A 26,234-nucleotide genomic window follows, 5' to 3' on the forward strand; every position below is an offset into this window, starting at 1 on the left:
TAAGCTGATACGGACGCCTATTCTTTAATCACAGCCGAAGAGTGCTGCAGAGTGCTTCCGTGTTTTCCCTGATTGGCTGCGACACGCCCCGCGGCAGCGGCAGAGCGGAGCAGCAGGAGCGGAGCGGCAGAGCTTGCGGCATTATGTAACCGTAATCCCAGATGATTTTCCATCGAAGCTTAGCTCAACTGGTACGCCGCCGTGCTGTGGATCCTTCAATCCCTTCAATTTTAAATTAAAATTTTTTTTTAACGTGCATTCTTTCGCCGGTTAAGTTTTGGCATGTTAAGTTTAGGCATTGTTTCGGAGTTGGTTAAGGTTAGGGTTAAGGTTAGGCATTGTTTCGGAGTTGGTTAAGGTTAGAAGGGTTAAGTTTAGGCGCTGTTTCGGAGTTGGTTAAGGTTAGAGTTTGTCTTAGAGCATGGCAATATTCTTTCGGAGTTGGTTAAGGTTAAGGTTAGGCATTCTTTCGGAGTTGGTTAAGGTTAGGGTTAAGGTTAGGCATTATTTCGGAGTTGGTTAAGGTTAGGGTTTGTCGCAGAGAATGCCTGTCTGTCTTTCTTGACGTGGAGGATGCAGCCTATTTCCGCACTGCCACTCTCTCGCGCTGCCGCGGTCACATGGGCGTCATGGCCAATCAGAGAAACGCGACGCACTCTTCGGCTGTGATAAATATAGACGCGATACGGACCACTAGCCTAGCTTAAAACTCCAGGAGAGGTGTTTTTGGTTAACCAACAGATAGCTTTCTACTAGAGGAAATTGTTTCGCAATTATGCCACAACAACAATGGACAGTCTCCTCCCCACCGTTTGTAGATATTTTTTACCACCCACCCACCCCCTCCTAATGTACAGTCTCCTCCTCATCATATGTATATATTTACTGTTAGGATAACAGTACTGTATATTTGCATATCGTATATATGTGACAAATGTAACAGTACTATATACCTGTAAGTCATGTATGTTGTGTATGTCATAAATGTCACTATGAATTGAAAATGGGGGACCCTGATGATGTAAACAAGACAAACGTCTTTCTCTGGTCTGCATCCCCTTAACGATTGTGTGTATTGCTACTGGATTTACCAGATCCAGAGTGAATGAATGAATGAATGAAAACTTTATTTAATACACAAGACCCTCTTCTTGGGACCAAGTAAGGTTTCGTCGATAATCCAATGTACAGTAGTTACCCCGCCGCCCCCCCCCCCGCCCCCCCCCCCCACCCACCCAACCACCTCCAATGTACAGTCCCCCCACCCCACCTACCCAACCTCCTCCTATGTACAGTTTCTTCGTCAAATGTATATACTCTCTTTTTTAGACTATTTTTGTATCACAAACAATACTGTATTTGTAAATCTGGTATGTCATAAATGTATAGATGTAGCAGTATTGTCTATCTGTATGTCATGTGTGTCATATATGTTATGATGAATTGAAAATGGGGGACCCTGATGTAAACAAGACGAAAGTCTCTCTGGTCTGCATCCCCTTAACACATTAACTGCCACAGAGTTTGATCATCTTATACCATTCTCTGCCAGCACTGTAAGTCTATGGAGATGTTCACCTTCTTTGCAGGGCTATAACTTTTTAAATTGTATTGCTAAATTGACATTACTATGGCCCATTCAACATCGATTATCTATCGTTCAGGATGTAGGAACGTTTTACTTTTTCATTCACACATTCATACGAAAATACCGTCTAGAATATAAATATGTTATCGTTTTCTGCAGTAATTCCTAGAACGTGAGATATAGGCATAAATGCATATATAGATTATCAAATGCCGTTTGTTACCGATACATGCTATATTAAAAATGTCAACTGTACATGGTCCTAAACGTTATGAGTGATCATGCGCGGGTGAACGGGGGGGGGGGGGGTCGTTTATAATTCCGTGATCGTTGTTAAATGCTTCATGTAGTATGACGTCAGCCTCCTCTTACCGTTGCGATGACACTGGAGCAAAAATATCCCAGTTATTTGATGGGGATCGAGTAGATCCATTTCCGGTTTGTATAATACTAATACACGCCCAAATCATGTCGATTATTGAGTTATGGCAGCGATCCATATCCACGTGTGTGGCTAGAGTCCCGCGACGATATGCGAGTGGCCGGACGGATTTAGGAGACGCACCGAGATCCAACCGTCATTTCCGGTTTGGCAACTCGCAGATCATCCACCAAGGGGCAGTATTTAAGTGTTGCAGAGTTGTACCGGCTCACACAGCATCAGACAAGGCTCCGTGAGGGAGATATGAATACCATGGCGAAAATATGAAATGTGATCTCAATAACGTCGTACGCCGTGATTTGGCAGAATTCGCATGAACTTGAAACACGTCGTACAACGTGATTGGCGGGGAAAGTGTTAACAATTGTGTGTATTGAGCTGTACTGTATTGTACCCATTCTGCAATCTGTTAATAAAATGTTCAATCAATCAATCAATATTTAACAGATTGCAGAATGGGTACAATACAGTATGGCTCAATACACACAATTGTTAAGGGGATGCAGACCAGAGAAAGACGTTTGTCTTGTTTACATCAGGGTCCCCCATTTTCAATTCATAGTGACATTTATGACATACACAACATGATGACATTTATGGCATAGGGACATACATGACATACTACAGGTGTTACATTTGTGACATATACGATATGCAAATATACAGTAATGTTACCCATAGATCCTGACAGAGTATATACATATGATGGGGAGGAGACTGTACATTAAGAGGGGGTGGGTGGGTGGGAGAGAAATATACATACAGTGGGGAGAGAATATATACATACGGTGGGGAGGAAACTGTACATTAGCAGGGGGTGGGTGGGTGAGAGAAAAAAGGATACATACGGTGGGGAGAGAATATACGGTGGGGAGGAGACTGTCTACACAGATACACCTGTGTGATGTTGCTACGGAGTTAAGCTAATAAAGGATACTCACAACCACAACAGGGGACTCACGTATTTGTACTGTGAAGTAACACGACAATGACAAATGTGTTGTTTCTGTTTCTCTTTTACATAGTTGCGGAACACGGAACAAGTTAACTCACCACTACAGCCCCCAGTAGCCTAGCCAGTCGCTTGAAACACTGCTATCTTTTTTTTTATCTACTTTTTTCTCCCATTTTCTATTTTTCTCCCATCCCAATTTCGTATTGTCCAATTCTACCCTCCCCTGTCTCGAATGCCGTTAGGCCATGCCTCCCACAGGTCGGCTGCAATGTGGACCAAGCCTTACATCACGTGTACCCTCCGGTACCCGAGGAGGCAGCTGTTGCATCTTTTCACCTGAACAGCGCAATCTCTCAGCGGCGAGGGTCTGCGTGGGAGGGACACGCCGCCCTCGTTGCTTCCCGATTCTGCTGCACAGGCGCACCAACAGACCTGTAGGAGTCGCTGTCCACAACGTCCGATCCCCACCCACCAGCTTCCCACCCCCTAATACTGCCAATAGACCTATCTCAAACCCTGCCCCTTTTCTTGATCCTCCAATCACAGCTGTCGCTTACCTCGGACTTCCTCGTACAAACTTTGTTTGTACGAGGAAGTCAGAGGTAAGCGACAGCTGTGATTGGAGGATCAAGAAAAGAGGGCAGGGTTTTGAGACAGGTCCATTGTATTAGTATGAACGACCAGCCAAGCTGGTAGCAATGGCGAACCCAGCATCTCCTGCATTAGTGGCGAGCGCCTTGCCCACTGCGCCACTTAGCCGCCCTGAAACACCGCTATCTTCAAACTTCCATTCCTCTCGAAACTTTCTTTTGTTGGGTGGTGCTGCCGCTCATCCTTTTTAGTGGCCGGCTTACTCCTTCCATTTAACCGACGCTATTAAGCTAACGTTAGCTAATCAGTATAGCAGTGTTATAGTGCAAGCAGGTGGTGGATGTGACGTCGGTAAACAAGGAGAGTTGACGCGCGAGGCTGCAAAAAAGGCGACTGTCGTAAAACCAAAACACACCACAGTTTTAATAATTTTACATAACTATTTTGTTACCCGCCATGTGGCGGACAGACCTCTCAGACCTCGCAAATGTCACTCGCCCAATAGCCTCCAGCTGCAACTGCGGAGCGAACAGCGTAATCCTGTCTCTCTCTCGCTGAGTCCTGCCATTATTGCTCCGCAGCTCGCCAATGACTGCTTGGCACGGCCGCGATAGAAAAAAAAATTCCCCTTTTCATGATATTTGACGCCTCTGATTGGCTCAATTTAGTTTCAATCTGTATGCATCTACAAATCATATTATACCAGGTAGCCAATTCCGTCAGACTCCGAATCAAATTGACGGAACTCCGAATCAAATTGACTGAAATCCGTCTGGAGACGGAACGCTTTAATGCCTGCATATTTTCGTTTTCCAAAATCAGAAGTGGGGGCCGGCTGGGTGGCGCAGCAGACTAAGCGCTCGTCACCAATGCGAGAGACACTGGTATCTAATCCGGCTGTCAGCGTTGCCTCCGGCTTGGCCGGCCGTCATACTGGCTCAATTGACAGTCAGCGGGAGGGAAGCCGGTGGGGTGGTATTCTGGTCGTTGTAAACAGCGACTCCTACAGGTCGGTCAGGGCGCCTGCACAGCGAGGGAGGGAGATGGCGAGGGTAGTGTGACCTCCCACACGTTACACCTCGCCAATGAGAGTCCGCACTGGCAGGTGAAAAGATGCTGCTGTCTCCCATGTCTCGGAGGAAGCATCTGATAGACTTCAGGGCTCCCTAGACCGACCAGTGGGGGGCACATGTGAGCAATGACCAGGAAGGGGAGGGGGGAATTGACATAACGACTCAATTGAGATGGGAGAAAAACACAGAAAAAAACAGGAGAAAAACTGGATACAAAATTTAAATCAGAAGTGGGAACTTCTGAACAGGAGTCATGAAACACATGGACCTTCTGCTGCACACTCTGCCTCACCCCAATCTGTGATGTCACTCTGCCTCACCCCAATCTGTGATGTCACTGCCTCAACCCAATCTGTGATGTCACTCTGCCTCACCAAATCTGTGATGTCACTCTGCCCCACCCCAATCTGTGATGTCACTCTGCCCCACCCCAATCTGTGATGTCACATTTGAGACACATGGCTTTCTGTGGCAGAAACACCAGAGACCAAATTCTCCACAAGGTGAAACTTGTCAGCATTGTAAGCAAATATCCTGTTATTTCTGATAAAACCTCTGAAGGTCTGTAGAGGATCAGTTGCTATGGTTACAGCCATTTGTGTGTGACAGGCTCCATTGCCTCCATTAACAGCTCTTGCATGAGCGTTAACGCCCACTTGTGCAGAGAGGAAGACAAACTCTTCTCAATAAAGAAATGGCACTTATGCCCTCTCAGCATTTAGTAGTGTTTTTAAACAGGGGTTTTACCTTGTCAGGATCTTTGCTCTCGCTATCCCAGCCGGTATCACCAGAGCTCCCAGTTGGCCCAAAAAAACCCATGGGCACAGGAGGGGGCGGAGTCTGTGCAAAGCCACCACCCATGGACATGCCGGAGTGCAGGTGCGAGGGCGGGGTTTGGAGGGAGCCATGGAGAAGGAACTGGGCAGGGTTAGGTCCGGAAGGCGGAGGCAGAGACGGAGGGGGAGGGATCTGTGAGGAAGAAGAGGAGGAGGTTGAGGAGGGAGGAGCGTGCGGCTGACGCATGTTTTGATTGGCTTGGCAGAGGATCTGCAAGACAGAGAGAGATGACACGTGGAAGTAAACAGGATTTCAGTTTCTTTCAATTCAAATGATATCCAAACCGATGATAATTTCAGCTTTGTCTTGCGTTGTTCTCATGCGATATTGCAAGTGGCTTTCTGGTCCATGTGTAGCCTAAAACAACTGAGACTAGGCCTACTCCTCACATGGTGCAGAGACTAGGCTTACTCCTCACCTGGTGCAGAGACTAGGCTTACTCCTCACCTGGTGCAGAGACTAGGCTTACTCCTCACCTGGTGCAGAGACTAGGCTTACTCCTCACCTGGTGCAGAGACTAGGCTTACTCCTCACCTGGTACTGAGACTAGGCTTACTCCTCACCTGGTGCAGAAACTAGGCCTAGCTTCTGTCTGATTGTGAAGGTACTGAGGATAGTAGGGTTAGTAGCTTATGTCTGATTGTGTAGGTACTGAGGATAGTAGGGTTAGTAGCTTATGTCTGATTGTGTAGGTACTGAGGGTAGTAGGGTTAGTAGCTTTTATCTGATTGTGTAGGTACTGAGGGTAGTAGGATTAGTAGCTTCTGATTGTGTAGGTAAATGGCTGCATTTATATAGCGCTTTTATCCAAAGCGCTTTACAAATTGTTCCTCACATTTTACCCATTCACTCACACACCGATGGCGGAGGCAACCATGCAAGGTGCCAACCTGCTCATCGGGAGCAATTAGGGGTCAAGTAAGTGTCTTGCTCAAGGACACTTCGACAAGCTGCCTGGGAATCTAACCGGGAACCTCTAGATTGCCAGACGACTGCTCTACCTCCATAAGCCACTGTCGCCCCCAGGTACCGACGGTAGTAGGGTTAGTAGCTTCGGTCTGATTGTGTAGGTACAGAGGGTAGTAGGGTTAGTAGCTTCTGTCTGATTGTGTAGGTACTGAGGGTAGCAGGGTTAGTAGATTGTCTGATTGTGTAGGGTTAGTAGATTCTGTATGATTGTGTAGAGATAGTGGCTTCTGTCCAATTGTGTAGGGTTAGTAGCTTCTGTCTGATTGTGTAGGGTTAGCTTCTGTCTGATTGTGTAGGGTTAGTAGCTTCTGTCTGATTGTGTAGGGTTAGTAGCTTCCGTCTGATTGTGTAGGGTTAGTAGCTTGTCTGATTGTGTAGGGTTAGTAGCTTCTGTCTGATTGTGTAGGTACGTAGTAGAGTGAGTAGCTTCTGTCTGATTGTGTAGACTGAGGGGTTTCAGACAGAGCCACTGTGTCAGATATCGAACAACTTGGAAATACTTCCATCTATATTATAGTACAACCCTGCTTAGCTTAGATAATGTTGTTGTAACCAAGAGATTTACTGAAGAAAATAATCGTGTTCATGCATAGATCCCTAGATGTATCAACTTCTAATATGATTTTGGTCTGCAGTGTATTCACCTCCCCTTTTGGTACCCCCTGGCTCACTTGGAACTTTGATGGAGGCCATACAAAAAAAATTACCAGGTACTATCCATAACTTTTGCCCAATGGAAAACCAAAAAAGGCGAGTTGAGCTGGTACCATGCAGTGGAAAAGGGCCAATGGACCATTTTGAATGAAACAGCATTATGTATAACAAGATGTTCCAATATGTCAAATTACATTGTAATTTGTACTGGAAAATGAAATACCCTCAAATACCGCTATACACAATTTCTATGTCTTGATGTTATAGTTATAAATAATGTTTTGTATATGGTTTTATTTTGTATCATTGTCAAATAATGAAAAAGAATACAATAATTATATAAACAAATACCGCTATACCTTCGAAACAAAGAAATATTGTCATGAGATTATTTTGTATATTTTTATATTCAGTCAATGGAGAAAAACAGACACTGACCTGGCTGGTCGCTTGGATAAATTTCTGAGCTTTGGCTCTACTGGCAATAGTGGCCTCCTCCATCTTGAAGAGCAGAGCCGTCACTGAGGCAGAGAGATGAGTGTTAAGAGGATATAGACCTATACCATGCATACAGTAATATACACAACATGCATCAGATACAGTACCATCTACAAACATCTTAAGACGGTCAATACCTACTCGACAATGGATGCAACAAGATTTTGCATCTTGGTCGCAAACAGGCGATTGTAATCAAATAGCCGGTGGTTATCATTGGCTGACGTCACTGTGACCAATGAATGGTGCCACAGCACCATATTGTATGCCAAAATAACATCACAAGGATACTATGAATTGTATCGTTTATACATTATATACATTTAGCACTGCTTTCTATACTGTAGCTTGAAAGCGAAGCTTATGAATTATGATATCATAGCGAATACTCTATGACCTCATAGTGACAACTCTTATGGAAGCCTGAGGTGGAAATAGACTCACATGCCAGAACTCCTCCGGCTGTGCAGTCCACTCCGGTTGGCAGACTCCAGGGGAGAGGAGTCACCACGGGAGGGGGCGGGGGAGGAGGCGGCGGCTTGTTAACGGACGACGAAGAGACAGAGGAGGACGAGGAGGAAGAGGAAGGGTCTGACAATGACAGAGGGAGGGACAGGGAGGCGGGGGCGGAGCCGGAGGAGGAGGAGGAGCACGGTGGTGAGGCCAGGGATTTGGGTCCGTCGTCTGGCGGGAGGGGCTTTGTGTTAGAAGCAGACAAGGAGATGGTGAGGCCCGCCCCTTGGGAGTTGGAGAGAGTGGGAGGGCTGGAGAGCAGCATGTTGGGGGTGGTCTGCGTGGGACAGTCCTCAGATAGGAAGGAGGGCTCAGGCGTCTTACAACTACTGTCCACCGTCTGAGAGTCCGGTGACGACTCCCTGGCGTCCCTCGAGGGGCCCATGGAGGGAGGAGGTGTGTGGGGCGGCGAAGAGGAGGGTGGGAGGGCGCTGGTGGAGGATGAGGAGGAAGAGGAGGAGCAGGGGGCAGGGCCAGCTGGACCACTGTGAGGACTGAGTGACTTGGTCCCGCCTCCAACCCCTGACTGAATTTCTGAAGAGGTTCCGCCCCAGCCCTCAGAACCAGCCTTGGATTGGATGTTATCTCCATCAGTCAACCCCCCAACTCCGCCTTTCTCCCGTGTTTTCTTCCCCAGCCGCCGTCTCCGCTTGGTCGCCAGGGATGAGGAAGGGGAGGAGGCAGAGGAGGAGGTGGAGGTGGTGGAGCTGGGCTTGGCTTTCTTGGATTTCAGTGCTACGGTACTGGATAAGGAGGAAGAAGGGGGCACAGCCAGGGAGCTACGCTTGCCCATCTTGCTCATGTCCTTGTTGCGTCCGCCCAGTGACAGTGGCTCCGAGCAAGGCTTGAGGAACGGAGACCTGCTCTCATTGTCCCTGCGGAACACAACTGCAATGGAGCCGCCAACCACTGGGCCCCCGTTGCTCCCTCCTGGTCCGCCCGTCCCCAGGAGGTCCATGCCCAGCTTCCCCGAACCGACCAAGGCCCCTGTGGTACTGCTCACACCCTCACGCACCAACACTGACACTTTGGACTGGAGCTTGCCTTTACGACTGCCACCACTATCCTTTTTGGACTTTCCGGAACGACTAGAATCTTTTCTCCCGCCTTTCTCAGCCCTTTCTTTGTCTTTCGCCACTTTCCTGCCCCGTTTTGCAGAGGTGAGCACAGACGAGATGGGGCCGGAGCCCGAAGTAGCCTGGGTTGGCGAGAGTGAAGAGAGGCCTTTGCCTTTGGCTCGAATGGAGGAAGAGGACTCTGACTGGCCTATTTTCTTTCCCATCCGAGATTTCTTCTTGGGGTGGTGGCGTCCAGATTTGGGGTCATTTTCTTTGGGGCTGAGGACTGGGGATTCTGGAGGTAGGGCGGCCGGTGGCGAGTCCTCCAAAGAAGGGTAGTCTGAGTCCAAGGCCTCTCCATCCAACGACAGTAGGTCTATCTCCAGCTTATCCAAGTAGCAGTCCGACTCGTAGCCGAGGTACATGGGTGGGGACAGAGAGTGGCTCCGCCGACTTCCGCCATCCTCATCAACCGAGCATCGCCTTCTCTTCTTCCTCTTGTGGGGCTTGTCAGAGTCTTGCGGGGGGCTGCAGGGCGACCCCGTGTCAAGCGGCGAGGAGCCGGGGACTGTTGTGGTGGTCGTGGTGGTGACAGTGATGGTTCGTTTGATGTTGTAAAGGTCGGATCCATTGAGGTCCTGGATGGACGGCGGGACGATGGGGCGTCCATCTCGTCGCCTTTCGTGCTCCCTATCTCGCTGCCTCTCCCTTTCGTGCTCCCTTTCGTGCTCCCTATCTCGCTGCCTCTCCCTGTCCCTCTCCTGCTCGCTCTCGTGCTCCCTCCTCTTCCTGCTTCTCTCCATGCTTCTTTTGGACCTCTTGGAACTGCCTCTCTCTCTGCTGCTTGTGTGCCGTCGGTCGTACCGCTCTCTCTCCCTCTTTCTGCTGGAGTTGTCATCTCTGTGCCTGTCTTGGTCGTCTCTCCTTCCATCACCAGCTCTGTCGCGGTCTCTGTCCCTCTCTGCATCTCTATCCCTGTCTCGATCTTTAACTCTGTCCCGCTCTCGCTCCCTCTCTCCATCTCGGTCTCTGTCTCGCTCCCTCTCTCCATCTCGGTCTCTGTCTCGCTCCCTCTCTCCATCTCTGTCTCGCTCCCTCTCTCCATCTCGGTCTCTGTCTCGCTCCCTCTCTCCATCTCGGTCTCTGTATCGCTCCCTCTCTCCATCTCGGTCTCTGTATCGCTCCCTCTCTCCATCTCGGTCTCCGTCTCGCTCCCTCTCTCCATCTCGGTCTCTGTATCGCTCCCTCTCTCCATCTCGGTCTCCGTCTCGCTCCCTCTCTCCATCTCGGTCTCTGTCTCGCTCCCTCTCTCCATCTCGGTCTCTGTCTCGCTCCCTCTCTCCATCTCGGTCTCTGTCTCGCTCCCTCTCTCGCTGGTGCTCTTCCAACGGGCTTGACCGGGAGCGTCTGCCATGTGCAGCCCTTCCCGTGGAGTTGCGGGTGTGCAAGGTGGCCTCCGGGCTGCTGTGCCGCCTCTTCTTCCTCTTCCGGCTGTCGCTCCTGCTGCTCCTCACCTTCCTCCCCTTCTCCTCCTTCCCGCTCTTGCGCCCCCGCTCTTTGACCCCATCGTCGCCTCCTCTGTCTCTTCTCCCCTCCGCCGGGCTTCCCCCCTTCTCTTTCCTCTTTTTCCTCCGCCGCTCCTTTTCCCCACTGGTCTTTGTCTCCTTGCGCTTGCGGCGCTCCCTGTCCTTGGAGTTCTTGGACGCCTTGCGGATCTTGCCACCCTGCTCCACCACTAGCGGGAGAGGAGAGGAGGATGGGGAGGGAGGGGGCGGGAGGAGGGGTAGTGGCTGGGGGGAGAGGGAGGAGGCTGGGCAGGAGTGGTACCTCTCCTTACGCCTGCTGACCAGTTTCCTCCTCAGGTCACCCACCCCGACAACGGGTTCGTCCTCTCCCTCCTCGTCCTTGATCACAAGCCCCGCTCCCGGCCCTATCCAGTCACCCTCTGCCCGAATAGACACAAACCCGTCCCCGTCCTGCACCCGGAGGATCCGCTCGGGCTTTGCTCCCCCGAAGAAGGTGACAGCAGTAAGAAGCCCTCCCCCGGTTCTCTTGCCACCGATGCCGCCGCCGCCACCACCACCATCTCTGGCCCCAACTATCTCCCCTTCCTCGATTTCGGAGTGGTCAGAGTTGGCAGTCTCCCTCTTCCCGCGTGCTTTCCCGCGTCCCCTCGTTCGCTTGGGGTCACGGTCCAGCCGCCTCCTCACAGGTTGGGGGGTGGCGCAAGGGGAGGCTGGTGGCGGCGGGAGCGTGTCAGTGGAATCCGGAGGGGCCTTTTCTTTCTCATCATCACCTCGACTCTCTGCATCTCGTTCCGCCTCGTCCGTCGTCCTCAACTCTGCCACACCATCGTGGCCATCCACCTCTTCATCCATCCCTCTCCCCTCCTCTGCGTCTGAAGCCGGGGAGCCTGTGGGGTCAAAAGGGTCATACTTCTCCCCTTCCTCTTCCTCCTCCTCTGCAGCCCCTCCCTCCCTTTCTCCCTCAGTGGGATGGAAGGGATCATACATCTCCTTCTCTCCGCCCTCACTTTGACCGTCAACACCTGGTCGGGACGATGAAAGACGAAAGGAGGCTGCGGCATCAAGGGGAGGGGTGGAGAGGGAGGGAGGAGCCAGCGAGGCGGAGGTCGAGGACACCATGTCCCCTGTAACGCTGGCGACCCCCGCCCCCTCAGTGTGGCCCTTCACGTCGTTATGGTAACCAGTTACCGTGGCGCCGGGGGAGGAAGAAGAGGAAGAGGGCGAGGAGGGAGAAGAGGAAGGGGAGGAGGGAGAAGTTGAGGGGGAGGAGGGGGGCGGGCTCTTGGCAGTCTCTGTAATTCCGTGGGAAGAGGGGGCGGGAGGCCTCCCTTTGAAACCTTGAGTTAAGTCCATGGGCCGAGGAGTCAGGTGGCCGAGTGGCCAGTGGCAATCCAATACTCCGTGCAGGCTGGAGCTGAGTGGGGAAGGGGACGTCCACGCTGGAGGCAAGATTCCTAGAAGGAGGAGAGACATTTTAAAGGGATAGTCATCATCAGACACAAAACAGGGAGTCCTGAACTGTCAATTATGTGATCAGATCTTGTGGAAGTTCAGAATATTTTACTCGTAGCCCTGTTTCCTAATCACAGATGTTGTCCTTTCCGAGTACAATCTATTCTGTGCTTCATACTGAGGATGTCCATTGCAATAGATTTTCGCTGACATTTAATAGAAATGTAAAATAAAGTAAAAAAAAGTAGTCTAAAACAAAATAGATGACCAAGATTGTTCGCAGTAAAGAAAAAAGTCAGCCTAATGACCAGAAGAAAATCTATTTGAAAACATTAGGCTGTATGGGGAAGCATCGGTAATACAATGGTGCGTGGCTGCAGATGGTCCCAACTTGGTAAACATTAACATTACAGCTGGGCAGGCTACACTAATTAGCTCAGGGCCGTACACTGCGACGAGATTATCGCAAATTGCCCCTTAATTTGGCCTGTGCGAGTGGACAATAATATTTGGGGGCAACCTTGAGAGTAGTGATTTCAACCCTTCATTCGCATTTCACTCTTAAATGAATCCATACAAATTGGATAAAAAAAATAGTAAAACATTAGCCTACAACCAGGGCTGTACAGTGCGACATAATGTCGCGGTGCTATGAAAAAATCTGTCGGCAATGAATGAATTTACTGCGATAGCCTGTGTGGAAAAAAAGATTTGCGTGTGAAGTGAATCTGGGCCACGCTATATGTTGGTAGTTGTAGTCTATCGTGCGATTAAATACCATGTCCCCGTCTGGTAGAGTCCATACATCCAACACCAAATCCCATAATTCCTAGCGAACCATCTAATCGAAACTGAATGTTGCATCGCAAAAGAAGAACTTCATTTCAATAAGTTTAAGCCGCTAATTTTGCTCTGCAAGAACAACGGAGCGGATATCAGTCCATCTTATGACAACAACGTCCGATGTGGAGAGATGATACGAGACCATAGCCGGTGAAATTAAGTCGGATCTGGTAGTGATGATTGACGGGGACACACTTCTAACGTTCAGTTCAGCCATGCATTAGGTGAGTCGCCCACTATGACGTTTTTCAATACTTAAATACCGTCTACTTAAATTTCCCTCCGGGGATCAATAAAGTATCAACCTATCCATCTAATAATGAGACAATATGCAAATAAGATCATACTAATAATTGTCACGGTTCCCCGTATGAAAGTGGCTTGCAACTTATTGCTGGTAAAATCACTGTTTATTTCTCGTTTTGCATAGTATTACATTCCTCTTCTATAAAGTCCCACCGTAAGAGCTATGGCCTCATACAGGTCCATTAAACCTTTTTGATTAGTCTTTCCTTCGAGCTAAGTTGAACTGAACATTTCACTGTCAAAAGCGCAAACTTAAACAAGGTTGCGTCGCAATGCGTTTTCAAAATAAAGGTCACATATACAAATACCGTAGTAGGCCTCTCAATTCTTATAAAAAAAAAGTCCCGGATATACATAAACATTAATTGGCATAGATCTCTATAAACGACCCAACACATTGATCACTTTAGGCACACCCTGAAACCAGTAACATCACAAATATGAAGCAGGTAATTACCCATAAAAATAATAAACCTTTCATGGGGTTATTTACAATAATAATAATTCATTTTATTTATAAAGCACTTTTCATTGTGAAACAAAGGTATGCAGAGTTTCTTGTCCTCCTGATTAATGCAATGGTGTGTGTGTGTGTTGTGGTGATCTCATTCAAGGAGCACTACAAGCGCACGCACACACAGTTTGTTGTTTTTGTTCTATTAGTGATTTACACACTCAGTTGGTTCATTATAAAAGATACAAACCTGAAAACAAACGCACTTAAATGTTAAATAAAAGGACCACAGTAATGAGGCAGGAACATATTTTTTTGCACTATAATGGTAAAATTGTTATTTAAAAATGTGCCCCTAAAATATATTCTGTGCCCCTAAATTTCTCATTTAGGGGCAAGTGTGCCCCTAGTGAAAAAGCTTAGCGTACAGCCCTGTAGCTATAGTGCTAGTTTGGACATGGATCATTGTAGTGGACCAATAACCTACTCTTTGCTAAATCAACAGCCTGTGTCCCTCTGCTGAATCTTGCCATGTAAATTAAACAGAAGACTCTCAGATAGCAGTTAGCACGTTGCTAAACTCAGAAAAGGAAGGGATTACCTGTCTTCCTGTTGACAAGCCGTGGGACGACAGAGGACAAAATACCAACGACGGACCCCTCAAGTGTAACCTCCGCCGTGAGTTCCACCTCAAAGACGGGGCTATAAAAAAACAGAACAATTCCAAAGTTGAAGGCATGAGTTTGTTGAAGGCATGAGTTTGTGATCCTGCTATTTTCACTTATACCCCTTTCACACCGCCAGGGCTCCGGTTCAAGCTCCAGCTCCGTTCTGGAGCCTCTGAACCTTGGTGCTCTCTGGTGAACCAGCCCGCGTTTACACCCATTTAAGCAGAACCAACATTCCACCATGTCCGTCATCAACGGGAGTGTTAAAATAATGGCTTAGCGAGCGCACACACAAAAGCACACACTCTGGTTGGATGGTGTATTGTACTTGTGCTGTATAATGACAATACATTTGAATTGGATCTCGTCGTGAGATCGCTACCTGTTGAGTGGATCAGCATGGTGCAAACCGTGCAATGCCGACCTGTCGTGTTCATATGGTTGTGATCCACTCAACAGGTAGCGATCTCAAGACGAGATCCAATTCAAATGTATTGTCATTATACAGCACAAGTACAATACAAGCACAAGTACAATACACCATCCAACCAGAGTGGATAAATGAATTAACGTTACAAAATATATATATATATATATATATATATATATTTAACCGAGAGATTTGAACCTGGGACCATATGATCGACAGGCAGCACACTAACCTGTTGAGCTAAACGGTCCATCGTGAACTGCTACAGACTAATCAATCATTTACACTTTTCAAGTGCCAATTGCGCTTGTCGTCCAGTATTGGCATTAATAAATCAGATGTCAAGCTAATATGTCATGTTCTACAGTAGGACTTACTACTATGATACCCATTAAAACCAGTGTTGGGACTAACGCGTTACAAAGTAACGCGTTACAGTAACGAAGTTACTTTTTGCCGTAAATAGTACTCTAACGCATTACTTTTTAAATTCAGTAACGCTGTTACCGTTACTAAATGGTTTGTTAGTTCGTTACTGCGTTCTTTGTATGTAGATTCATAGTGAGCGTCCTGATTTCGCCTGTGTTTGTTTCGGTTACTGTAGAGAGCGTCTATTTCTTTCCGTAGCCTCATTTCTGGTTTGCGCATTTCTGATTGGCCACTGACTGACGTTCTCTGACGTTCTCTGACCAGACAGCGTCAGTCAGTGGCCACTGGCCAATCAGAAATGCGCAAACCAGAAATGAGGCTACGGAAAGAAATAGACGCTCTCTATAGTAAACAACAAGAGGACGCTCGCTATGAATCTACATAATAAGAACGCAGTAATAACGAACTAACAAACCATTTAGCAACTACTTGGAGAGATAATCAATATACAACATGGAAACGAGATAAAGAACATGTTTGAAGGGCTGCTGGAGTCAACTGGACTAACGTTACATCTCGACCACCGCAGACTGGTGAGTGCAATGTGTTCACTGAAACTCAAGATCAACGGATTTTGACTGTACGAAATCTGCCAGGGAATCTCATAATACTAATCAAACAATATAAATATAGTCCTTTCATGCACAATTGATATCCTAACTATTCTAACGTTGCAATGCTTTGATTGATATCTTAAACAACGTTGCAAGATGGTTATGAATGAATGAATGAATGAATGAAAACTTTATTTAACAGATTGCAGAATGGGTACAATACAGTACGGCTCAATACATACAATTGTTAAGGGGATGCAGACCTGAGAAAGACGTTTGTCTTGTTTCCATCAGGGTCCCCCATTTTCAATTCATAGTCATTTATGACATACACAACATACATGACATTTATGGCATAGGGACATATAGGTATTTAGTACTGATACATTTGTGACATAAGCGGTATTCAAATATACAGTACTGTTACCCCTAGATCCTGACAGAGTATATACATATGATGGGGAGGGGACTGTACATTAGGAGGGGGTGGGTGGGAGAGAAATATACATACGGCGGGGAGGGAATATATAATGAAACGCTCTAGACCACATTGCTTAGCAGAGTTCGGTGATGTGAATGGAAACTGTCAAGTTGATCAACCGATTTTGAGTATATGGGGCATGGGACTTGAGCAATTTTTTTTTTTAAATAACTAAATAGTTACTTTTCACAGTAACTCATTACTTTTGGGTGTAAGTAACTAGTACAGTAACGAAGTTACTTTGAAATGAAGTAACTAGTAAAGTAACTGTTACTATTTTTCAGTAACTAGCACAACACTGATTAAAACAAGTAATTCGAATAATAGAAGCCTACTTTGCTGGAATGATTCATTTCAAATGTTAGAATCGATTAGAATCGCAATTTCAATGTGTGCAGTTACTGCAGTAGTGTTGCTGTTATTCTCAATGTCCGTTACAGCCAACACTATGCCATACATACTGCATCAACGTTATGATTAACAAAGGCATACGTAACGTTGTGTGGCATTAAGTATTAACACATATATTACATTTTAAGTTACTTTATTAATTCGTATCTTTGTGAGGTTACTGTTATAATTTACATTACATTGAAAAGATATGAAGCTATATTTTTTAAATGTGCATTTTTTTTTATACAGAAATAGGTATTATTTACAGTGGTTCTCAACCTTTTTACACCAAGTACCACCTGACAACGTAGCTGGCTCTCCAAGTACCACCATATGACCGACGTTAAAATTAGGGGTGCACGATATTGATTTTTTTTACCCCGATAGATAACTTTCTGCTCCTCACGGTCGATACCAATACTATATATATATATTTATTGTATTATAATTATTTTTTTATGTATATTCCTGTAGTTTTTACCTAACCAGATTTATCATGACATGAGCGTTACTAAGTAAGTGCGCAGCGACCAGGAAGGGACTGGGAATTGGCATACGACTAACATTGGGATGGGAGAAAATCGGAGGAAAATGGAGGGGGAAAAAGATCAAAAAAAAAAAAAAAAAAAAAATAGCAAGCGAACTGTTTTCCATCTGAAAAAGTCAGATGACGCCATCTTTGTTTACTATCTGTGCTGCTTCTGAATGTTACGTGACTACGTCACAGCCAGGCATGAGAAAGGGAGCGCTGGATTTGTGAAAAACTCGCTCTTCCTAAACCACACGCTATCAGTCGTACCACAGTACTGGCAAAACGGGAGGAGCCTACAGTAAAAACAAATGCCCTTCATCACAATCCATTTTGTTACAAAGACTTAATTTCCTGCATTCTGGTGCAGGAATCTTTGAAACTTTACCCTTTAAATGCCAGTGTTTGTGATGGGCATCACAAATTATTGTAAAATAAAAATAAAAAACACATTAAATACATTTTCGAATTGTAACCCTTTAAATGCCAGTTTGTGTGATGGCATCACAAATTAGTTAAAAAAAACACAAAAAGTTAAATATTTTCAATATATCAAATGCAAAGTAAATTTTCTGGGGGGATTATTACAGGCTAGGCATGTGTCAATGATTAGCAACAACACAGATTTGGATGTCAGATGTCAGATTTAACAACAACTCTTTTCATATTTCATTTTTTATCTGACATTAGAAAAAATCTAAAAATAGAAATGGTTATGATCAGGGCTGAAGTTGAATAAAAGATTTATGACTGCATTACTCTCCGTCACAGTGATCTCCTGGTTGTTCCACTAGGGCTGGGTGATAAAACGATAACTATCGCGATAAATTATTTCCTCGAAATAAACATGAAACGTGGTCGCAAAGTTTCGATATATCGATTTTCCAAGCTTGGATATGAGCACACACACTAACAACCAATCAGTGAAGGAGATGGCCGACAGCGGAAGAAGACCCGGAAGGAGACCCGGAGGTAGGACTCAACAACAAGGCTGGCTAGGCTATTTAGCTTGCACGGTGCTATTTTATATATTTACGTGCCGAGTGGGTGTGTGGCGTGAATTCTGAGGCCACGTTTATAGTAGTGTGGGGTATACAGTGGACGTCGTTGCAATGTATTGGGCGGAAGAGAGTGTTTTAGGGTCATATTTAGTACATTGTCATGGAATACTCCGCTTAGAAACAACAGGCTGGCTATGATAATTAGCTTGCACGGCGCTATTTTATATATTTACGTGCCGAGTATGTGTGTGGCGTGAATTCTGAGGCCACGTTTATAGTAATGTGGGGTATACAGTGGACGTCGTTGCAATGTATTGGGCGGAAGAGAGTGTTTTAGGGTCATATTTAGTACATTGTCATGAGATACTCCGCTTGTCGGCTAACTGCTAACGTGCGCGGACTGATGACGACATCAACTCGACTCTCGGGACATTCGCCGCCGGACATTCGCCGCCGGGCATAAGAAGTTACTTAAACTTGACAGACATTATATCAACGATAATTATCGATATCGAGTTATATGAAAATAATTTTATTGCGATAACGTTTTTGGCCATATAGCCCAGCCCTATGTTCCACACATAGGTTATCTAACTATCGTGCCGCCGCAACTAGAAACACTGGCCTGGCCACCAGCAGTACCACCAAGTAAGTACCACTAGTGGTACGCGTACCACAGGTTGAGAACCACTGATTTAGAACATGAATTCATATTTAGTAAGGCTTGAAAGAAAAGAGCTATTGTTATTTATAGGTTGATTTTAAGTTATTGTCTTGAGATTTGTCAGATGACTAGGCAAAATAAAGCATGTTGAGTAACTTTGGTTATAGAGATATACTTTTCATATATAAATGATTATTTTATATCCATAGTTACAGAGGAGGCATACTTTAAATATATTAAAATTATAAGGCATCTTTGAGTCAACTTTAAAGGCCAACTTGCAGGCTAAACCCTACTCTTCAATTATGGGTAGTTTACATCATTGGCATCTAATTTCATTATTTATTTTTTTCCATTCGACGCCGGAAATGCCACTCAGAAAGGGTTAAAAAGGTCCACGCATGTTGGTCCACGCACGAATAACATGCATGGAGCAAATCTAAAAGCTTATCAGACGCTAGCAGGGCCGTGACGTCACTCCAGGTAACTTTCCCTACTTCTGATCCACTACAATGGAGTTTGACGAGTGCAGAAAGCTATTTCCTTGATCCAAATGCACGCCTTACAAGACACAAATGGGTTTAATCGTCGGAGACTTTGATGGACCAGCTACAACTGGTTGAAACAAGGTAGTTATAAGGTTTTTAATGTCGTAAAAAAAGAACTACATGTACCACTAGGCAGCCTGTTGTTCAGTACAGCAGCGCTACTGGTCTGTGGGCTGTCGCCTTATCCCCGGGTCATAGTATCAAGCTGGCTATATGGCTCTGGCTAACGTTACCCCGCTAACGTTAGCATTATGTCTACTGTCGTGCATGTAAAAGAGTTTTGGGAACGAGTAAAATGTGCAGGTCCTCTTCTCAGACCTGTGGGGCAAAGCACTGCACACGCATCATGCCGGCTAGCAAGCTACATGTCGCGGCATGTTGATAGCACAATAGTAGCCCCCTCGGATAGCACTCGGTGCATCACAGTCACGAAAGGGGCTACCACGATAGCTTTTTTTTTTATCCACTTTTTTTCTCCCATTTTCTATAGTTTTCTCCCATCCCAATTTCGTATCATCCAATTCAACCCTCCCCTGTCACGAACGTTGTTTCTTGCCTCCCACAAGCCGGCTGCAATGTGGACTAAGTCATACATAGCACAAGTCCCCTCCGGTACTTGAGGTAACAGCAGTCGCATCTTTTCACCTGCGCAGCTCGATCTCTCAGTGGCGAGGAGTAACGCATGGGAGGCTCACACTGCCCCCGACACTTCCTGATTCTACTGCGCAGGCGCACCAACCGACCTGTAGGAGTCGCTGTCCACAACGCCCGATCCCCACCCATCAGTTTCCCACCCCCTAATACGGCCAATGTGTATTAGTACGGACGACCAGCTAAACTGAAAGCAATGTGGAGCGCTGGGCTCGAACAGGCGAGGCCAGCGTCTCCGCATTCGTGGCGAGCGCCTTGCCCACTATGCCACGTAGCCACCCTGGGCTACCACGATAGCTATTAGCTAACTAACATTAACGTTACAAGCTCAAACACCTTATAACTACTACTATTGTCGTGTCCATAAGTTCCCTGGCAGAATACTTGTGAGGACAAAGGTATACAAAGAGGAGAGAACCATTTTAAATCGGGCCATGTTAGGAGTTTCGAGAATGCTGGCTACCAAGCTAGCTAACTTAGCTACTAACGTTATATACACAATATGTACAACAACACAATGATTTACATTATTACAAATATGGTAACGTGGTTGTGGCTTTTACAAATAGTGGTTAGCTTTAGAGATGAATGGCTATGATCACGGAGCAATAGTGTTAGGTGAAACAGAGACTAGATCCTCGGCTAGTAGTAGCAAGGCTCTCTGCTTCCTGCCACTACCTGCTGTGACTCTCAGAGCCCCTGCTGCCCTGCACCTGGTGTGATGTCATCATTAAGATGACACACGCACGCTATGAAACATGGATTAAAATATGTGCGTGGAGGTTGTGGTTTGGTCAACAAAATGTTTGATAAAAACGCTAAAACTGGGTCAATTTCGATAATTTTTTCTTCCCTCTTCATGAAAGTCAGCGTTGGCCTAGTCACATTGTTTATTGAACAAAAATACAACCTGCAAGTTGGCCTTTAAGTATCTTGAGGCTGTGGGCACTGGGCAGTGTCCTCTTTTTTGGAAATCACAATATGGTCACCGTAGAATATACAGTCCTTTTTAGTCCAGAGATGTACTACTACGTAACCTCTGACCTATAGTGGAAGAGTTATACTTTTCAGAAGTTGCATCTGTTCTGACTTTATTTATTCCTGTCCTAGATTGCAGATGTGAAGAAACCCAAGACACTACAGCCAAAGCCTAAGTCTGGTTAATAGAGGCCATAACCAGACCTAGACCACCTCTAACTCTAACCCCTAACCAGACCTAGACCACCGCTAACTAACCCCCAAGTTACCCTAACCAGACCTAGACCACCTCTAACCAGACCTCTTCCATGTGGCACATTAACACTGACCACAGAGAATGGGATTTTATATGTTTTTATGCAAGTAGATTGCAATCAGTGTGTACTACTGTGTTTAGTTTACAGTATCCTGTTATAGAATAAACCGCTGCCAGCAGCAGCCCAACACTGACCAATGACAATCACCAAACCTAACTTAGGGGTTAGAGTCAGAGCCTAGGTGGTCTAGGTCTGGTTAGGGGTTAGAGTCAGAGGTGGTCTAGGTCTGGTTAATAGGGGCCATAACCAGACCACCTCTAATTCTAACCCCTAACCAGACCTAGACCACCTCTAAAGGTTCAGCACTCCCTGCACGTACAGTGGAAGATGAGGATTTCATAATGATGTTGCGAACATTTGATAAAAGGTTCAGAGTGCCAAAAAAGACTAAAGTATCCAACCTGGTGGACAAAGTGTATGTGGATTGTGGAACAACAAGAGAAATGCAGGCACAGCTTGTCCATGGCACGCAAAGTAACCTTAGGTTTAGACATATGGTCCAAAAAGGGTCTCACTGCATCCTTCATTGCAATCAGTGCTTGATATTTCCAGAAGATAATAAGGCTGAACATATACTCCTGGGGTCTGGTTAGGGGTTAGAGTTAGAGAGGTGGACGGTCTAGGTCTGGTTAGGGGTTAGAGTCAGAGAGGTGGTTTAGGTCTGGTTAGGGGTTAGAGTAGGGCTGGGCGATATATCGAGTATACTCGATGTATCGTGGCTTGTTCTACATGAGATGTAGTAAATTACTATATCGTGAACATAGAGTATATGTTGTCACGTCTCGGCTGAGATGAGACTTGCTTTAGCGCAGAGCTTTCCTCTCATTTCATTATAGACACAGACCAGCGCGGACCTTAAATTACATGCAATTGTAATTTCATTAGACACAGACCAGCACGGACCTTTAATGACATGCAATTTAATTGACACAAGCAATGGGCTAACGTTAGCTGCTAACTAAGTTATCCCACATAACTAGGCTAAGCTAACTAGCGTTAGCTAACCCTGGAAACGCTCAAAGCGGACTCCACGACACTAGTTCCATTCGTGAGGAAAGGGGGTGGGGTAATATTGATAAGGCAGAAGTTCACACATAACTTCATATTTATTGGTTATTCGTTTCTTCATATCTGGCATCCAGTTCCCATCACTGTGTGTTCAACTTCCTGTGTTGACATTCGAGTGCGACATCATCACCTATGGCAGCTTATACGCTCAAAACGCAAACCTACAAAACCCGGGGGGGCTGGCTCTCTCGCGCGTTCTCTCTACATTCAATGATTTAAAGTAGCCAAACGTTACAGTATAAATACTAACTGGATAGTTGATGATAAACATTTAATTTCATTATCTGAAATATTCTAAAATCATTAAGTCTGCTATAAGCCATTATCCCTTTGTGTGCGATTATTATTTTCTCAGTGTATATATATATATATTAGAGCTGGGCCGTTAACGGCGTTAACGTGCTGCGTTAACGCTATACTAGTATCGCGCGATAATATAATTAACGCATTAATCTAAAAAAAAATAAAAAATAAAAATGTACCTTTATTTACCCAGGGTAGGTTCGCTGAGCACAGATGCTCTTTTTCAGGAACGCCCTGCTTCACATTCACACCTGGGAGCTGCCCAGTACAACCACAGTTGACACCATTGGCCACTGAGCAACTCCACTGGAGCAGTTGATTCAAGCCATGTCACATAGTTCAAGTTTGAAATGATTCTTTCTGTTTTGCTCCTGAGAGTGTGCTAGATACTGTACTGTACTGGTAATATTATTTATTTGTGTTAACTTCTGAATAAAACAACTTATTAAACACAAGTACATCTTATTGAACATTATTTTGATATTTCATTACCAATTATCATAGCAAAACAGCTTTTTCAAACAGTCTGTAATGCATTTTGGAAACGGGAGATGGGCTCATGGTGTAATGGGCCACCTGGCCTGAGAAACATAAGGAGGAAAGAAAAAGTAAGGACTTACTTCTGGTCATTATTTGGGTAGAACACACATATTTTGAATGCCTTCGGCAGGTTTTTTTTTCCTTTTTTTTTGGGCCATTTTAATCTAGATTAAATCCAGGATCGCAGATAGATTAAAAAAATTTATCTATGCCCACCTCTAATATATATATATATGTGTGTGTGTGTGTGTGTGTGTGTGTGTGTGTGTGTGTGTGTGTGTGTGTGTGTGTGTGTGTGTGTGTGTGTGTGTGTGTGTGTGTGTGTGTGTGTGTGTGTGTGTTTGGCTAAAGTGGATAGAAAACGCAGTACTGTGCAAAAGTCTTAGGCACTCAAGAGTTTTTATATAGTCTTAGATGTAAATAAAAAAAATTATTAGTGTGTCAGTAGACTACTCTTAGTACATTTTCATTAAATTATTTTTTAAAACATCTTCATGGTTTAATAATGCAAACATATGTTGCAGGGACTTTACTTATTATAGTCATCATATTGGCGTGACTGTATGCATCAAAGGGTTAAATCAAGCATTTTTAAGTGCTTTCGAGGAAATGTCAAAATATCGTGATATATATCGTGTATCGTGATATCATTTAGAGGCCATATCGCCCAGCCCTAGGTTAGAGTCAGAGGTGGTCTAGGTCTGGTTAATAGGGGCCATAACCAGACCTAGACCATCTCTAACTCTAACCCCTAACCAAACCTAGACCACCTCTAAATCTAACCAGGCCTCTTCCATCACCATGTGGCACAAACCTCAAAATGTGATTTATGATTTTATATGTTTTTATGCAACCAGATTGCAATCAGATTGCTACTGTGTGTACTATACACACTACTATTATCTACTCAACTACTACTGTACTGTGTGTTTGTTTACAACACAGACAGTATCCTGGTTAGGGGTTAGAGTCAGAGAGGTGGTCTAGGTCTGGTTAGGGGTTAGAGTCAGAGGTGGTCTAGGTCTGGTTAATAGGGGCCATAACCAGACCTAGACCATCTCTAACTCTAACCCCTAACCAAACCTAGACCACCTCTAAATCTAACCCCTAACCAGACCTCTTCCATCACCATGTGGCACTTTACACCAACCTCAAAATGTGATTTTATCATTTTATATGTTTTTATGCAAGCAGATTGCAATCAGATTGCTACTGTGTGTACTATACACACTACTATTATCTACTCAACTACTACTGTACTGTGTGTTTGTTTACAACACAGACAGTATCCTGTTAGTTAAATAGTTAGTGTTGTTGACACTGTTACTGGCTGCTGTTACGGAGTGTTATTTAATATTTATCGTTCAAATAAATCGCTGCCAGGTGAGCAAGGCAAGAGATAATGTGACTGTCTTATTAAGTTATTTCTCCATTCACAGATCGACAGTGCACCCTTCCTGTGTATTACTTGTGCCGCCGACTCAGATTCCACTAGGTTAAAAAATAAATACGCAATTTAAATCAGACAGTGATTTAACATTCTGACATATGATGAAAACGAAAAAGGAGCTGAAAATAGCTGCCAAAATTAACACTGATAATAAGTATAAAATAGAAAGTCAGGTACGTAAACAAGTGTAAACAACAAAAATGTTCAATATACATATATACAGTATATGTAGTCTATACTTCTGTACAGTCTATACAGTCAGCTACTATACAGTAGTGTAGAATGGTGAGGTATAGCTTAGCTTGTGGTGCCACCTTGTGGTGGTGAGGTGCAATGAGGTGCATGGGATTGATGCCAATAAATATAAAGTGTGTGTTAGTGTCTAAAGTGGGTGTTACAGTTGTTTATTTAAAGTGAGTGTGTGCGTGTGGATGTGTGTGTTGTGGGTGTATTTGATGTTGTGTTATTGTTCATCGAGAGAGAATGGGTCTACCAGCTACTTGAGGGCAGGCATTACTTTGACCATTCTCTATAGTATTTTTAGTTTTACCTGCGTTTGATAAGACACCCAGTCAGCAGCAGTGTCCCAACCCATATACAAACATGTCTTAATAAAACGTGCTTAATTAAGTTGAATTCTGTCTTTGTCTCTATTAACTACATATAAATATTTATATAATTGTTTGCTTTATAGACGAAGGTTGCAACATAATTATGTAATGTAATGTCGTTAGCTGTGTAACGGAGAGCAGCCGCCCAGGCAACGCAGCTCCTGACTCATTATTAATTTAATTAATTAATCCAATCCACTTTATTTAAAAACAACAAAGTTGACCAAAGTGCTGTACAAGTCCCACAACATAAGATACAAATACATTAAAAAAAAATTAAATCTTTAAATTTTTTATAATTATTGTCGAAGCTTCGAATTAAAATCGAATCTTGGGCCCAGAAGCTTCGACGCCCAAAAAAAGCTTCGAAGGTCAGCCCTAGTTGCGATACATTATATATTATCTTATACATGCCTCCTCCTAATAAAAGCCTGGTACCCGCTACAGTTGAAACAAATACAAGCCCGGGTCACTATTAGAGGAATTACGGTATTTTATATAAGCCCTAGCCTAGGGCTGGGCGATATGGCCTAAAAATAATCTGATTATTATTATTTTTTTAAATCAGATTTCAAATCGATTTTTAACCTTTTTTATTTGACACAAAAAAATCATCAAACCAAGATGAATTTCCCTATTGGGATTGAAGTGCAAACCTAACCTCATCAATCTTCACTTAAAAAAAAATAATAATAATATGATATATATATATATATATATAAAAGGTTACTCTTAAATCAAACAAATATGAATGTCCCTATTGGGATTAATAGTGCAATAATTGCTTTTCCACCAAACTTCACTTAAAACAAATACAACGTGCCTCTTGATCATCAAACAAGAATGAATTGCCCTATTGG

The 26,234-nt window shown here is 44.8% G+C and overlaps 1 protein-coding gene across 4 annotated transcripts in view; it reads right to left on the reverse strand.

Annotated features, from left to right (window-relative positions):
• The window catches only part of scaf1 (SR-related CTD-associated factor 1), a 47,498-nt gene that overhangs the window by 3,921 nt on the left and 17,343 nt on the right, over window positions 1–26,234 (reverse strand). For 3 of the 4 annotated variants that reach the window (XM_084329679.1, XM_084329678.1, XM_084329681.1), the window contains 4 exons: window positions 14,361–14,461; window positions 8,052–12,158; window positions 7,548–7,630; window positions 5,397–5,618 (listed from right to left, as the gene is read on the reverse strand). In XM_084329679.1, the coding sequence (XP_084185805.1) occupies window positions 5,397–5,618; window positions 7,548–7,630; window positions 8,052–12,158; window positions 14,361–14,461 (4,513 nt within the window). The remainder of the gene's footprint in view (window positions 1–5,396; window positions 5,619–7,547; window positions 7,631–8,051; window positions 12,159–14,360; window positions 14,462–26,234) is intronic. The other variant, XM_084329680.1, reaches the window with a different exon arrangement.

Source organism: Notolepis coatsorum (genome assembly GCF_963971535.1).
Source record: "Notolepis coatsorum genome assembly, chromosome: 14".
NCBI lineage: Eukaryota > Metazoa > Chordata > Actinopteri > Aulopiformes > Paralepididae > Notolepis > Notolepis coatsorum.